This window comes from Pan troglodytes, chromosome 13 (assembly GCF_028858775.2).
Source record: "Pan troglodytes isolate AG18354 chromosome 13, NHGRI_mPanTro3-v2.0_pri, whole genome shotgun sequence".
In the NCBI taxonomy this organism is placed as follows: Eukaryota; Metazoa; Chordata; class Mammalia; order Primates; family Hominidae; genus Pan; species Pan troglodytes.
Window position 1 is genome coordinate 129,503,002 of NC_072411.2, and position 16,322 is coordinate 129,519,323.

The window sequence follows — 16,322 nt, forward strand, 5'->3', positions numbered from 1 at the left end:
CAGGAAAATAAGGAAGCCATCTTTGGGCCAAAATGAAGAAACTGAAGTAATGATGTTTGGTGAGCGGTCCATAAATAGCTATCCTTTCTCTGTGTTCGTTTCTTTCTCCTCTAAGACAGAATATTATGACACATACCAGGAAAAGGGAGAGGAAGGCACTCCAGGCCCACCAGGGCCCAGAGGAGCTCGTGGCCCACAAGGTAAGAATAAATTTCTTCTGAAAGCATTTGCTGAACATATTTCTGGCTTTCTTTCAAGGTAATAAATAGCATGTGCTTATGGAATTGACATGGGTGAGGAAAGGGAACGGAGATCTCTTCATTTTCATAGAGGTGTTATTTTTTGATGTCTCCTACTCTTCATATTTTTATTTCATAGGTGGTATACCAGGAAGGTAATTAAATTAGGTTTATGTAGCAAAGCATAAAGTTCAAATCTGTCATGGAAACACTTGCTGGAGGGCAGGAGGAAGGAGTGCAAGGCATTGGCAATCTTAATGGGATTACGAAGGGAAAAATGGAGACCGCGAACAAACTCACACAGAGATTTGCAAGGGCGAACTGAAACCCTGGTTTCCTGATGCTTGAAGCAATGATCTGTCCTTGATGCCGTGAATTATTGTCACATGTACTTATGCTGTATCACTTTGGAGAAATCCAAAAGTTCTGGGCCAATCCCTCTCATCTCTGGCTACATATTGAAAACCCTGGGAACTTCTGTAATGGCCTCGTCAAGGTCCCACCCTGTGATTCTGATTTCATTGTCTGGAGGAGGGCTCTGGACACTAGAAGATTGTAAAAACTCCCCGGACTAGTCCAATGTGCAGCCAGGATTGGGAGCCACTAATCTAGACAAATTATTGCTATGAAGAAGATTTCAAAGGAAAATTCTACTTAAAAGAATAAAATTTCCCAGTGTATTTAAATAAAAGGACAGATGAATACAGACATTGATATAGATTTTCTTAAAAATCTGGTACACTTACTGTAAATCACTCACATGTATATATAAAGGAATTATAACCCCCAGGATATTACAGATGGAAGCAATCTAAGATGGAACACCAAGACAAACTGCTATCCTGGATGTTCCAGCACTGTTTGATTTTCTGGCGTCTACACTTCCAGCCAAGTGCTGAACACAGAGCAGGCTCTTAGTAAATCTAGGCTGAATTATGTGAAAATGATAAGGCAGCATGATTTACTTTTGAGTGTTAGACTTCTAAGATTAGTTTTCTCTTGTCTAAATAAGTGAAAATTTCTGATATTTGTCTAGGTGAGAGTAGGAAAAAAGTATGAAAACTCTGTATTATTAACTATCAGTATATTGTCACCCAAGATTTCAAAAGTGGATGGGATAGCATTTATATCTTTCTAAGCAATTAATTAATGTTATATATTCCCAGGTCCCAGTGGTCCCCCCGGAGTTCCTGGAAGTCCTGGTATGTCCATGTTTCTTGGGGTACAGATAGAAATGCTATTACAAAGGAAAATAAGCTGTCCTCTATTAAGTTTACATTATTTACATAAGACAAATGTTTCATTAACTGATCTAGAAGTGTTTCCAGGCTGGGTTCAATGGCTCACGCCTGTAATCCCAGCACTTTGGGAGACCACGGCAGGTGGATCACCTGAGGTCAGGAGTTCGAGACCAGCCTGGCAAACATGGCAAAACCCCGTCTCTACTAAAAATACAAAAAAATTAGCTGGGCGGGGTGGCGTACGCCTGTAATACCAGCTAGTCAGGAGCTGAGGCAGCAGAATCACTTGAACCTGGGATGCGGAGGTTGCACTGAGCTGAGATGGCACCACTGCACTCCAGCCTGGGCAACAGTGAGACTCCATCTCAAAATAAAATAAAACAGTGTTTTCAGCTTCTTAAATTGTCATCTTTGCAATTTATAGTGGAAGAAGGAGTGGAGCTGATACAAACTGATACAGAAATGCTCTTTTTCTCTTCTCAGCAGTTTTAACTATTTGCAAAAGCCTTATTGTCTGGGATTTTTACAGTGACTTTTGGAATATGAGCAGGGACCTTGAAACTCAGAGGAGGTACAGAAATAGAAAACAATGTCATGGTAATGAGGTTGGTTGAAAATGATAGTTTTCATAACATATCACGAGTTGCATAAGGATACCTACATTACACTTTTTCTGTAAAGTTCTAAACTTTCGTCTGTGACTCATTAGAGTGTTTACCTTTTGAGAGAGGAAAAAGAGTTGGATCAGGGATGGTCCACAGGGACTCATCAAGTATAACTGTAGTGTGTTCTTTTTAATGAAAACAAAACTAAGAAAAAAGAGCAAAATTTGATAAACTGCTGGGCAACTGCCCTGCCACTGATCATATTTTTCTCTATATGATGTTGTATATTATACTACTTCATAATTTTGAAAATTAATCAAAATAAAGCAGACTGCAGAACTATAAGTATACTATAATTCCACTAGTAAAAAAATAGATACAGAAATGGATAAATATTATATGTACCTGAATATGCATGGAAAGATATACCTCAAACTGTTAATAGTAGATATCCCTTACAGTTAGGATGGGCAAAAAGATATTTTAGAGCTCTGACATTAAGGAAGACCTCCTTCCCCCTGCCAGGCCCCTAAGTAAAAAAACCAAAACAAACAAACAAACAAACAAAAAACAGGCTCCTTTAAGAAGCCAAGGAGTGGAAAACTACAAAGCTCTAATTCCAGAAGAATTTTAGGATTGTTTTTTCTGTTTCTGTGAAAAATGGCATTGGTATCTTGATAGGGATTGCACTGAATCTGTAGATTGCTTTGGGTAGTATGGTCATTTTAACTAGATTAGTTATTCTGATCCATGAGCATGGGATGTCTTTCCATTTGTTTGTGTGCTCTTCAATTTCTTTCACCAGTGTTTTATAGTTTTCCTTGCAGGGATCTTTCACCTTGTTTGTTAAATGTATTCCTAGGTATTTTATTGTGTGTGTGTGGCTACTGCAAATGGGATTGCCTTCTTGATTTCTTTTTTGGCTATTTCATTATTGGTGCATAAAAAATGCTACTGATTTTTGTATGTTGATTTCATGTCCTGCAATTTTACTGAATTTGTTTATCGGTTCTAAGAGTTTTTTTGATGGAGTTAGGGGTGAAGAGAGATTGGTTAATGGGTACAAGCATACAGTTAGAAGGAATAAATTCTAATGTTTGATAGCACAGTAGGGTGACTATAGTTAACAACAATGTATTGTATATTTCAGATTAACTGGAAGAGAGGACATGAAATGTACTCAACACAGAAATGATAAATACTTGGGTCAAAGATACTCAAAAATACCCTGACATGATCATTACACTACACATTCGATAGATGTAACAAAATCTTACATGTACCCCATAAATTAGTACAAATATAATATGCCAAAGTAAAATATGATTAAAAAAATACAAAACTCTGAAATGGATGTCAATCAGAAGATTTTATCTTTGTGTTCAAATAATAGGACATAATCAGATATTACCCCGGCTGGTTTCTCAGTCCTTTGCTGGTGGCATCTCTCTTCTTAATAGTTAAACTGTTTGTGGGGCAGAGATTTGAGACTGTCCCCTCCTCACATCCTCACCACTTTAAGATTAGGGTGGGGTTCGTGCCACCAGGCACGGCTCCTTTCCCAGGAGATGACTATCCCCCATCACAGCCTTTTATGTCTAAGACACTGGCAGGAATAAAGTCCACTTAACAACTTTCTCTCTTTCTCATTTTGCGCACTGGGGGCATCCTCTAGTCTCTAATAAAAAAAATCTACAAAGTAGCATATATGGAAGTATTCCTCACTTCCTTTTAAATAAAAAGACTATAGTGCATCCCAAACTCTGTTTCAGTTTCTTGTAATAAATTTGCTTGTGGGAATGGAATGTTCTGCACTTCACTGTACTGTGGTTATTTAACAAGGCCACAGATGAAAAAAGCAAGGATATTCACTTTTTTATTTTATATGTGTTATGTACCTCTCCATTGTGCAATTTTTATAAATAAAATTAAATCACTCTTGCAATTAAAAAATAAATTCGTATTAATCAGGAAAAAATGTAAAATACAAGAAATGATTATTTTCTCCAAGGATCATCAAGGCCTGGCCTCAGAGGAGCCCCTGGATGGCCAGGCTTGAAAGGAAGTAAAGGGGAACGAGGCCGCCCAGGAAAGGATGCCATGGGGACTCCTGGGTCCCCAGGTTGTGCTGGTTCACCAGGTCTTCCAGGATCACCGGGACCTCCAGGACCTCCAGGTAAAGATGTGGAAGGGGACCCCTTTTGTGCACGGTGCCAAATGACAGATGTGTGCAAACCACGGGCAACAAACCCTCCTCACAGCTTAGCCATCAGTCTGTGTGGTTTTTATGAGTTACCTTTCCAAACGAATGCAGCAAAGTCTTAGCCCGAGTTTCCCAGAGAGCAGAGTAGGAGGCAGGGACAAAGAGAGTGATGTGGTGAAGGATGGGTGGCTATCAAGTTGGCCTTGACCAATTGCAACTGCCTGTTCAGCCCTGGAGACTATCTGTGCCAGGGGAGAAAGAGGCAAGAATTTATCCATTTGCTCCTAGTTCCCATGGGTCAAAGATTTCCCCCCAAGAGAGGAGCAGCCCCCCACCTCCCATCCTCCCACTTCCAGGCTGTGTCTGCATGGTTCCCAGGAAGTCCCATGCCTTGGCATCAGCAGGGAAGCCCCAGGACAGTAGGCCAGATGTGTGCCGCAAGGGTGTAAGGCAACATGCTATGAGGTAAAGGGGTCAGAGATGACAGAGATGTGGCCCAATGGACTTGAAGTGGTGCTCAGAGGTCCTGACACAGGGAGCCTTTCCTTCGCATCCCTCTAGAGAGCCACTTAGCATTCTGTGTTGGCTCATAGGTACAATAGGTCCTCACAAACATATAGATCACACTTTATATTTTAACATACCTTTTCTGGGGCCAGGTGTGGTGGTGTGCCTATAATCCCAGCTTCTTCCAAGTCTCTTTTAAGATGGAGGTTTAGAATCCTCTTTTTTTCTATGTCAAGGCTGACATACAGAGTTCACAGGGCTAATGAAGCTAAAGCTGGGATCTGGGCCCAGGTGCTTGCGGCTCTCTCCCGGAGGTGTCATGCTCCCTCTGTGCCTGCTACACTCTGTCCAGGGGTCTTTGCTTCCTACTTTCCCTTCACTAAGCAACACCCGTCTGTCCTTCAGACTGCAGCTTCAAGTCCAGCAGAAAGCTTTCAGTGAGTCCACATCCTGTAACCTCCAAGGTTATCCCAACTGTAGAAGTTTTCACATTGCCTTCTCTTTGTCTTTGTCAGTTTTTCTTACAAGAATCAAAGTATTTTGAGGTCAAAGACTGTGTCTTTTTGGCTGTTTAAGCCCAGTATGTAGCATGGGGAACACTGCAGGTACTCAAATATTTTTTGAATTAAGCATTGAGTATGAAAATGTGTAAGTATACAAAAATGTATGAATGTAGAAGTATTCATATAAGTCTACACTAAGTATTAAACTTCTATCAGATTGTACTATTTAAAGATGACCTTCCAGGTATTTTAAAGATGCAGAAAACTGATCACAAGATGGTCATTCTGTGTTCCAACAAAATTAAATGGTTCCAGTGGTACCTTGTTTTTCTGAAATTTGGGACAGCTATGGTAGTGTTTTTAAATATTTACTTTCATCACCATTGCCTTCAACCTGTAATTGAAATGGCAAAGCCAAAAATTAGATTACTGAACACAATTAACCAGTTTAAGAGAAGGAGCTGTTCATTGCAACATTACAGTAGCAGATAATGTGGAAGCTGAGAAGAGCTTTCTTAGAGACTTGCTTTAAGGATGACAACTCAACTGATGTGGACAAGCAACAAAGAGAAAACAGATGATACCCTGAGTCAGAATCCATTTTTCTTTTACTCAATATATATTAAGCATCTACAGTATATCAGGAAAATACAATGTATCCAAAAATATCCAGAATAAGAGTTGATCCTTTGCCTCAAGATGCTAAAGGGATTGTCTGTGTATTAGTCCATTCTCATGCTGCTAATAAAGGCATACCCGAGACTGGGTAATTTAAAGAGGTTTAATTGACTCACAGTTCAGCACGGCTGGGGAGGCCTCAGTAAACTTACACTCGTGGCAGAAGGACAAGCAAACATGTCCTTCTTCACATGACGGCAACAAGGAGAAGTGCTGAGCAAAATGGGGAAAAGCCCCTTATAAAACCATCAGATCTCATAAGCACTCATTCACTATTACAAGAACAGCATGAGGGTAACTGCCCCCATGATTAAATTACCTCCCACCAGGTCCCTTTCATGACACATGGGGATTATAGAACTACAATTCAAGATGAGATTTGGGACGCTGCCAAACCATATCAACTTGGAATAATTGGAAACAACTAAGTAAGATAAAATAGGTTGATTCTGTGACAAAAAAAATTATACAATGAGCTTGCAAAGATCAACTACCTTAAAAATACCACATCTATGTAATATGAAGGGAAGAGCTGGTCACCATGCTTTCTCAGTTGCAGATAAACTTCTAAAGACTAGGCTTCCAATACAAAGATGAGAGAGATGCATTTTAAATAATACATATATTACAATACTTGCTAATTGAAAAAAACACAAATAAAAAATTGTCTTTGGTGCTGTATTTTTATAGGTGACATCGTTTTTCGCAAGGGTCCACCTGGAGATCGCGGACTGCCAGGCTATCTAGGGTCTCCAGGAATCCCAGGAGTTGATGGGCCCAAAGGTTGGTTCAATCAATAATGTTGTATTAGGATAAGCCTTTTTCATCGTCATTATTATCATTGATTTTTCCCCCTGAGATAACAATGATCCCAAATAGCTACCAGTCAGTGACGACTTCTTTTCCATTAGCTAAAAGTATTCATTTATCTGTAAATCAATAATTTATTTGGCACCCATGCAATAAATTGTTGGATATCCCTAAAATGTGAGTTTTTGCCTGCATGCAAGGAAAGAAACACTGAAATAGATGTTTTATGTTAGACTCTTAGAATTTCCCCTTTCAGAACTGTATAGCTCAGAACATTAAAGTAAGCAGATCTATAATAGATGAATTTTTAAATTAATATGTATAACGTCCTAGATAATTTTCACTACATAAAAATGTTTAAATGTAATAAATGATAGTGTGGTTGGAAAATATTTGTTCTTTCTGAGGACTCGATGTAGCTTTTTAAGTAATGCTAGTATGCTCTCATTGCAGGAGAACCAGGCCTCCTGTGTACACAGTGCCCTTATATCCCAGGGCCTCCCGGTCTCCCAGGATTGCCAGGGTTACATGGTGTAAAAGGAATCCCAGGTACAAACAATTTGCATGCAAGTGTTTTTGCAAGCACAAAAGGGTCAATACACTGGAAGAAAATAAAGGCATTAGATTGGTGGATGTCACAATGTGGTTTAGATGAACTTGGAGGGAGAGTTTCAAAAACATATATTCTATTAACATAAAGTCAGCCAAAATCCAAGAAAAGCTGGTATTTTTCCCTATTCCATTTTAGCTGCTGACCCCTAGCAAAGTATTGTGTTAGGCAGGAATTGTGAACACAGAGTCCTACAAGAGAACAGCAGTTAACTGAAGGCAGTGAAGCAGCTGCATGAAACACACACCCTCTTTCTCTTCCATAAAGAAATATGCTCTCTCCCTTTTTTTCTCAAAAGACACAACCCTACTCAGTCCATTTTTTCATGTTCCTACTTTTAAAAGAGTCATAGAAAAATGTGGTATTTCACTTTCTTCTTAAGGATGCAAGTGCTATTAAAAAAATTGCAACATCCTCAGTGCTGGGGACAAGAGAGTTGCAGAAATGCAATAAACAAACTGAGGGTACATTTGAACCCGCCAGCGGGCACTTGGCTCCAGCCCATTGTTACTGTGCAACATGTCAGGCCCTGCATTAATAAATCTTCCGAGTTTTCATGAGAAGAAAGGAATTGGAATTTTTATTTAAAATCTCATGGTTTTTTAAAAAAAATATTAGCCACTAAGTCAAATTTTGAAAGGAAAAAAAAACCCACAACATTTTATAGCCAGTGTCCTGAGGCTTAAATAAAGGATGAGTCACAAGCCTTCTCTTGACAACTCTGTGCCAGGCCAGGACTCTCCACACCACACGGTTACTCCCGGCTGTCACCACCTCTGCTTTTGACCTCCCCGTCTTCAGTCACAGAACTGCCTATGGGCAAAACTTTGAAATACAAAACGTCTCTGTTTACTGACTGGGTTCCTCTGCCCCTCGGGCCACTCCCCTGACTACACAGGGCCTCTCTCTCCCTTGCTACCACCCACAGTCCTGACTCTGCCACCAGCACCTTGGTCTTCAGACAATGTCATCAAATTATGTATCATTGACCATTGAGAGTTGAAGTTACAGAGCCCTTGGCCTGTGTGTTGGGCACTGTTCTAAGGGTCTTATGTGCCTCCATTCCTTTATCTCTCACATCAACCCTAGAGGCTGGTGCTATAATTAACCACATTGGACAGATGAGGAAGCTGAGGCATCGGGTGGCATAGCTAATAACATGGTAGAGACTGAACTGAAATCTAGACGCGTGCTCTTACCCTCCACGCCTGCATTCCCTGACTGCGGAGCTGTCGCCTGTCTCCTAGGGGGCTGCTTTTGGGGAGTTAATCCAAAGGTCTACCTGACAACCTGGATAGGGAATATTATACATTATCACTGTCCAGTAGCCATTTGCATTGGCATAGGGTCTTCTGGGAGACCGGGTCTCAATCCAAAGATGAAAGACTAATGGCGGCAGCCGTGAATGCTGTGGTCAGCCACTGGATGACATGCACTTGGGCAGGGATCCTTTGTCCCCTCAGATCCCACTCACTTCTCCTTTATGAAGGCCTCTGCTACTTTCAGTGGCTGCCCCTGCCCTGACTTACAGGCTTGTGAGGAAGGGGCAGGGGGGTAGGTAGGAGCTGTTCCTCTTGTTACTCCTGTTCAGTATCCAAATATCCAGCAGAAATGTTCTATTAAAACAAAAACCAAAAGGAAGAAAATGAAGGAGGGAAATAAGGAGGAAAAATAATAAAAGATAAAAAATCATTATTTTCCTATACTCTCCTTGAGTCTCCTCTTTGGCTCAAGGTGAGCAGGTGAGCAGCTCACTGATGCTGACCACTTATTGCATTGTTGCATTTTCCATAGTTTCTCTACATTTGGCCTATCCAGGTGCAGCTCAAAGAAGATATGTAAGCAGTAAAATGGTTTGGATCACTATAAAAAGATACACCCCAGCTCAAGATCTTGCAAAAAATAGAATCTGAATAAATATGTGTTGATTAACTGACCAAAGACCCACCCAGAAGGTCATTTAAAGGGATCATCTTGACAGAGATATTTAAATACCTATGGGAAGTATAAAATTGTACAATAAAATGCAATTTGGCAAGAGACATTCAAAACCTTAGAAAAGTTTGTGACCATTTGGCTCTGCTATTATACTTTTAAAAATTTATTATAAAGGAAATAATTGTATAAATTTGGAGAGCTAAATACCCAGAGAGATTTTTCAAAGCATTGTTTACAACAGCTAAAAGTTGAAAAATGTCTACCTAATGTCTAAATGTCTAAAAACAGCATTTAGCTAAATAAATGATGGCTCGCCAACACAATAGGCAGCCTGCAGCCATTTAAAACGAAGCTATAAATTCATACTTATTGACATATGTATACTATAAATCCAAAATAGTGTGTCTACGAGTCCTATGCACTTATGGATATAAAAAATGTATCATTAATTTACATTAAACTTTGGCAAATATTATCTTCTGGTAGATTTATAGGTGATTTTTAGTCTCGTCTTTCTGCATAATTTTCTTATAATGAGCATACATTACTTTTAAAGGTAATATATACTCAGAAAAAATAAAGATATATTCTTAAAATTATGAAGATAAAATTTTAAGAAGCTAAGATCTGAGTTACTTTTTACATGATCTCTTGTTCTGTTATTTACTCCCATTCTCTTATTGCATTTATGTTTTATGATAGAAGTTGTCTTTCTTTCCCCACAAGGAAACACTCTATTTTCTTCATACATTGTATTACCCTGTCTACTTAGAGTTGGCGTTCAATGAGTAGTTAGTTAATAATTCGTTGATTTGCAGGAAGACAAGGTGCAGCTGGCTTGAAAGGAAGCCCAGGGTCCCCAGGAAATACAGGTCTTCCAGGATTTCCAGTAAGATTTCATGTTTTTAAATCTTTAGCTTCAATTTGACAAATTGCACACTCTAGAAATACGGTTGCAACACACTTACCAGTTTGGTGCCTTGCAAACAGTAGGCACTTAATAGATACCTGTTGATTAAATGAATAAATCTGTGACTGATTAAGTGAATGAGTCAATGAATTTATAAACAGTTTGAAATGGTATCAGAAACAGAAAGCAGATTAGTGGTTGCCTAGGGCTGAGAGTGGGAACAGAGGTTCATTGCAAATAGGTTTGAGGGAATTTGGGAGAGTGATGGAGATGTTTGAACGTGATTGTGGTGATTGTGGCATAATTCTATAAATTTACTAAAAATCATTGAATTGTACTCTTATAAAGGAGAAATTTCATGGTATGTAAATTATACCTCAATAAGTCTGTTAAAAATTAGAATCTTGACTGTCATAGTGAATCAAAAAGTTATAGATAAATATACTTAGATCAAATTATTCAGAGAGGTTTGTTAAAATTTACCAATATTCAAACATAACCTGTATTACGGTGATTGTTCTATGGTATTAAATTATATTATTGTGTGTATTGCTTTGAATTATACTATCTAACTGAATTATTTTTCAGTTTTGGAAGTTAACAACAAAGCAAAACAAACAAAATGCTTGTAATAATAGTTGTGGACCAAAGAGTGTGTTGAAAAAATTCATGTTAAAATTGAAAAGTTCTTGTCCACACTGTTTTTAAGATTGACAGAAGAAGAATTCTAACAAAATACAATACAGATTCATTTGTGTACTACCCTAGGGTTTCCCAGGTGCCCAGGGTGACCCAGGACTTAAAGGAGAAAAAGGTGAAACACTTCAGCCTGAGGGGCAAGTGGGTGCCCCAGGTGACCCAGGGCTCAGAGGCCAACCTGGGAGAAAGGGCTTGGATGGAATTCCTGGAACTCCGGGAGTGAAAGGATTACCAGGACCTAAAGGCGAACTGGTTGGTATTTAGCAACTTTACCCTCCCTATAAATGAAGTACTCTGAAGTTAAGAGATAAAGTGATTTCTTTTCCAAAAATGGTTGGCCGCTCAGCACAGTTCATCACTCTAACTGCAGAGTGAAGCATCTTCAAATTAGCAGGAATAATCCAAGCAAATAGTTACAGTATTTTGACAGAATAAATAGGTAGCATTCAGTGATTTCAACCAATCAAAATTCTACATTGATAATGACCCCATCTCATACACAAATTACAGTTCCATATTTGTATCAAATGAGTCTATGGAAAAGTCAGAAAACGATGTATAGTGGAAAGTTTAGTAAATATTTTGGGGTGATGTCCATATTTTTAAATAAAAATAAATGCATAAGAAGACAGCATATTTAGGGGTATGGTAGTCAAATAAAGAGATTAAATGTTTTGTCATTCATTTAATTTTATGGAAATTTAATCCCTTTTCATGAGAGAGTTTCTCACATATTTAATTGAGGTAATACCTACCAATATCTTTTTTTTTTTTTTTTTTTTTTTTTTTTTGAGAGGGAGTTTTGCTCTTGTTGCCTAGGCTAGAGTGCAATGGTGCAATCTCAGCTCACTGCAACCTCCATCTCCTGGGTTCAAGTGATTCTCCCACCTCAGCCTCCTGAGTAGCTGGGATTACAGGCATGCACCACCACACCCAGCTAATTTTGTATTTTCAGTAGAGACGGGGTTTCACCATGTTGGCCAGGCTGGTCTCGAACTCCTGACCTCAGGTGATCCACCCACCTTAGCCTCCCAAAGTGCTGGGATTACAGGTGTGAGCTACTGCACCCAGCCCTAAGATTTATTTTAAAATGTCATAGAGTGAGAGGGTGAGCACCTGTCATCATAATGTATTTATAAGAGGTTTGCAAGGGATGCTGCCCAAACTATTCTATGAAATACCAGTTTCTCCCAGGGCTAACCTGTGTTAGCCAATAAAACAGATCTTACCTCAAAGAGGTTTGGAGAAACTTGGTAAACAAATTTAAAGATTCATTTACAGACCCTTTAATATCAGAATATGAACTGTGAGTCTTCCACATGAAGATAAGCTATCTGGTCTTTCCTAAATGCTTCTGACTACAAAACCCTTTTTGGCTGGCAGCATCTATGGTGCCAGCAGTTCTCAGGCCCTGCCTTGGCCAAGTCCCAGGTTGTTCACTTTGTGGTAGTTATGCTTATAAAGTGACAGTGCCAGAATTCTGATGGTCTAATATTAAGAGAATTTGTATGATGTCCCTACTTGCATCTCACTGATTTTTCTTTATAAGTTCTGGTAAAGATGCTCCATAAAGTAAATGAGAGAAAAATCAAGGTGGTGATTTGTTGAGTCTTACACCCTGTCATTAAAAAAGGAGACAGACCACTTAGCCATCTGATGATATTGAACAATGAAAAATTGAGTCAAATTTATTTCAGAGGGCCATGTTGGGAAGGAAGAGGGCTTAAATTATTTTGTCAAATTCAATTTCTTTTAAATCTACAAATCATTTTCAAGGTTATAGCATATGAAGATTTAAAAACTAGACAGTTTATGAGAGAAAATGGAAGTGGGAAATCCCCTTTGGCATGAAAATACCTGGTGAAACTAGAAATAAGGGTTTGCTGTGCTCATTTTATTTCAGAAATGTAACATTATCATGAATATCACCGCTAAAGTCATTTGAACTATTGGTCAATTTGAACATAGTTTTAGTGGCTATTACCATATGGGAGACCCGTCATTGTAAGATATCTCCAGTGGGACTCAAGACAGTTCCAAGTTCAAAAAATGCTGCTAAACTCCAAAGGACACAAAACGGCGGAAACCTGCAGTGCTCTTATTTTAGTAATAATTCTCATCAAATGCCAAATGCTTTTAATTCAAGATCTCAATGACAGCCTAACTGGTATTCATATTTGGAGGATGATTAACCTGTTGTAAGAAGATACTGGAATGAAGCACGATTCAAACACATTCCTGTTGTCACAGGCTCTGAGTGGTGAGAAAGGGGACCAAGGTCCTCCAGGGGATCCTGGCTCCCCTGGGTCCCCAGGACCTGCAGGACCAGCTGGACCACCTGGCTATGGACCCCAAGGAGAACCTGGTCCCCAGGGCACGCAAGGAGTTCCTGGAGCCCCCGGACCACCCGGAGAAGCCGGTTGGTTAGTTTTCTTTCCAGTCCTGTTTTCCGATGGAGTGGGTTGATGGTTTCTAGAGCTAACAAAGCTTCTCCAAGACTAAGGAAAATATAGAAACTTGCTTCTAACGAATAGAATATGTCAACTCACAGATACCAGGAAAGAATATGTAGGGTATGTTAGAGAAAACTCATTTTTTCTCCATTACTGGGCAATTCAACTGAAATTTCCTAGCATATTCTATATCTATTACATACATACATACATACATACATACATACATACATATATATATATATATATATATATATACGAAATGAATAGATCCTAAGCGTTATTGCAAATTTGTTTTTTGTGGCTTTTTAGAGACAGGGTCTCACTGTGTTGCCCAGGCTGGAGTGCAGTGGCATAATTATAGTTTACTACATCCTCAAACTTCTGGGCTTAATAGATCCTCCTGCCTGGTCTCCTGAGTAGCTGGGGCTACAGGCGCGTGTCACCATGACCAGCTAATTTATATTTTATTTTTATTTTTTGTAGAGACAGGATGTTGCTGTGTTGTCCAGGCTGGTCTCCTACTCCCAACCCCAAACAATCCTTGCTTCAGCCTCCCAAAGTGCTAGGATTACAGGCGTGAGCCACTGTGTGCAGCCACAAATTTGTTGATTTTGATCCATAACTCAATAGGCAGGTTACAAATAAAACTTTAAAATATCTCAGACAAATGAAGGAAAATGGTCTGATAATAGTTTAAAAGTCCAGGTAACTTTTGGGATATACATATACTGGCCGTAGTTCTGGATTCAGGAGTGTGGCTGAAGGTCAGAATAGCATGCTACTGACAGTTTTGAGCAAATAATGCCAACATGGTCATGTTTTGCTTCTAAAATCACCTTAGGCTGGGCACAGTGACTCACACCTGTAATCTCAGCACTTTGGGAGGCCAAGGCGGGCAGATCACTTGAGGTCAGGAGTTCAAGACCAGCCTGGTCAACATAGCGAACCCCCATCTCTACTAAAAATACAAAAATTAGCTGAGCATGGTGGCACATACCCACAGTCCCAGCTACTTGGAAGGCTGAGGTAGGAGAATCGCTTGAACCTGGAAGGTGGAGGTTGCAGTGAGCCAAGATCGTGCTACTGCACTCCAGCCTGGGCAACAGACTGAGACACTGTCTCAAAAATAAATAAATAAATAAATAAATAAATTTTAAAAATCACTTTAAAGGGTAAGACCCAGTAAACCTCTAAATCATTTTGTAGTGTCTTCCCTCATCAGTAAAACTTTTTGAGTGCACAGCCTTACATTATATGTTATAAATGTATGCATCATTTCTGTCCACACATGTATGTAAATCTTATTTTATGACTTTATATTAAATAAACAAATACATATTTATGTTTATCTGCACCTTACTTTGGAGCTGCTTTTTTTTTTTTTTTTTGTCTGAGATGGAATCTTGCTCTGTCGCCCAGGCTGGAGTGCAATGGCACAATCTTGGCTCGCTGCAACCTCTGCCTCCCAAATTCAAGTGACTCTCCTGTCTCATCCTCCCAAGTAGCTGGGATTGCAGGCACCTGCCATCACGCCAGGCGAATTTTTGTATTTTTAGTAGAGATGGGGTTACACCATGTTGGCCAGGCTGGTCTTGAACTCCTGACCTCAGGTGATCCACCTGCCTCGGCCTCCCAAAGTGCTAGGATTACAGGCATGAGCCACCATGCCTGGCCGAAGGAGGCTGCTGTTCTAATCCAGGTACTAGCAAACGGTGGTGGACCACAGTCCAAGTCCAGCCCACTGCCTGATTTTGTATGATCCTCAAGCTAAGAATGGTTTTCACATTTTCAAATGATTGAAAAAAATGTTTAATGATGTTTTGTGATGCATGAAAATTACATGAAATTCAAATTAGAGTATCCATAAATAAAGTTTCTTGGAACACAGCTGCACTCCTGTATGTACTGTCTCTGGCTGCTTTTATGCTACAATGGCAGAATTGAGTAGTTGGGTAGATTTGAATCACGAAGCCTAAATTTCTTACTATCTGGCCCTTTACAGCAAAAGTTTATTTAGCCCTGTTCTAATCCATCACCAAATGCTCTGTTGTTGTTGTTGTTGTTTGAGATGGAGTCTTGCTCTGCCACCCAGGCTGGAGTGCAGTGGCGTGATCTCGGCTCACTGCAACCTATACCTCCTGGATTCAAGGGATTCTCGTGCCTCAGCCTCCTGAGTAGCTGAGATTACAGGCACACACCACCAGGCCTGATTAATTTTTGTATTTTTAGTAGAGACGGGGTTTTACTATGTTGGCCAGGCTGGTCTTGAACTCCTGACCTCAAGTGATCCACCCGCCTTGGTCTCCCAAAGTTTTGGGATTACAGATGTGAACCACCACACCCAGCCTCTTCTGTGATTTCTAAGTGTGAATCTTTACTAAAGGATTCCATTGTCATAAAATATATTATTACCAAAATTGTCCCATCACATACTGTAAACCTATTTTTTTCTATAAATAAATGACTATATGGACAACACTTTATCACTAAACATGTTTTTAATGTTTGCCACTGTGGTCAGAATATTATCTCGTGTCCTTATCTGCTAGGTAGGCATTCTCTCCCCCGCAACAGATGAGGAACTTATCAGAGAGGTTAAGAAAAGTGTCCAAGTTTACAAACCGACGTCAGCCTTGCCCATATCAAAACTTACTGTTTTGTTCAATAGCCTTCCTGTGGAAACTAGCCACCCAATAAATAAGTATCCTATCAGTATTCACCAACGTTTAAACTTAATTCCATATTAGCAATTTTTTGGAATAGGCTCTTTTCAATAGACCAGCATGTTGGGCTATTAATTTCCCTTTTAGAAAAAAAAAAAAAAGTGCAGCTCACTGCCGTGCTTATTTAATTTTACATAAACACATTCTTTGAGGCTGAAGCAAATCTGATTTTCAATGTGAAATAAAATACAATAACTGTT

At 39.5% G+C, this 16,322-nt stretch overlaps 1 protein-coding gene and 1 long non-coding RNA gene across 8 annotated transcripts in view; one reads left to right on the forward strand and one right to left on the reverse strand.

Annotated features, from left to right (window-relative positions):
- The window catches only part of COL4A3 (collagen type IV alpha 3 chain), a 148,615-nt gene that overhangs the window by 93,935 nt on the left and 38,358 nt on the right, over positions 1-16,322 (forward strand). For all 6 annotated transcript variants that reach the window (XM_016950598.4, XM_054679438.1, XM_009444461.5 and 3 more), the window contains 8 exons: positions 116-200; positions 1,406-1,441; positions 4,097-4,261; positions 6,667-6,759; positions 7,240-7,335; positions 10,153-10,223; positions 11,013-11,195; positions 13,194-13,362. In XM_016950598.4, coding sequence (XP_016806087.1) covers positions 116-200; positions 1,406-1,441; positions 4,097-4,261; positions 6,667-6,759; positions 7,240-7,335; positions 10,153-10,223; positions 11,013-11,195; positions 13,194-13,362 — 898 coding nt within the window. The remainder of the gene's footprint in view (positions 1-115; positions 201-1,405; positions 1,442-4,096; positions 4,262-6,666; positions 6,760-7,239; positions 7,336-10,152; positions 10,224-11,012; positions 11,196-13,193; positions 13,363-16,322) is intronic.
- LOC104005402 (uncharacterized) overlaps positions 1-16,322 on the reverse strand; it is a 91,025-nt gene that overhangs the window by 25,771 nt on the left and 48,932 nt on the right. Inside the window, exons 4-5 of one of the 2 annotated variants that reach the window (XR_010149906.1) lie at positions 8,926-9,012; positions 4,933-5,692 (exon numbers count right to left, since the gene is read on the reverse strand). This is a non-coding gene — a long non-coding RNA (uncharacterized LOC104005402). The remainder of the gene's footprint in view (positions 1-4,932; positions 5,693-8,925; positions 9,013-16,322) is intronic. The other variant, XR_001716489.4, reaches the window with a different exon arrangement.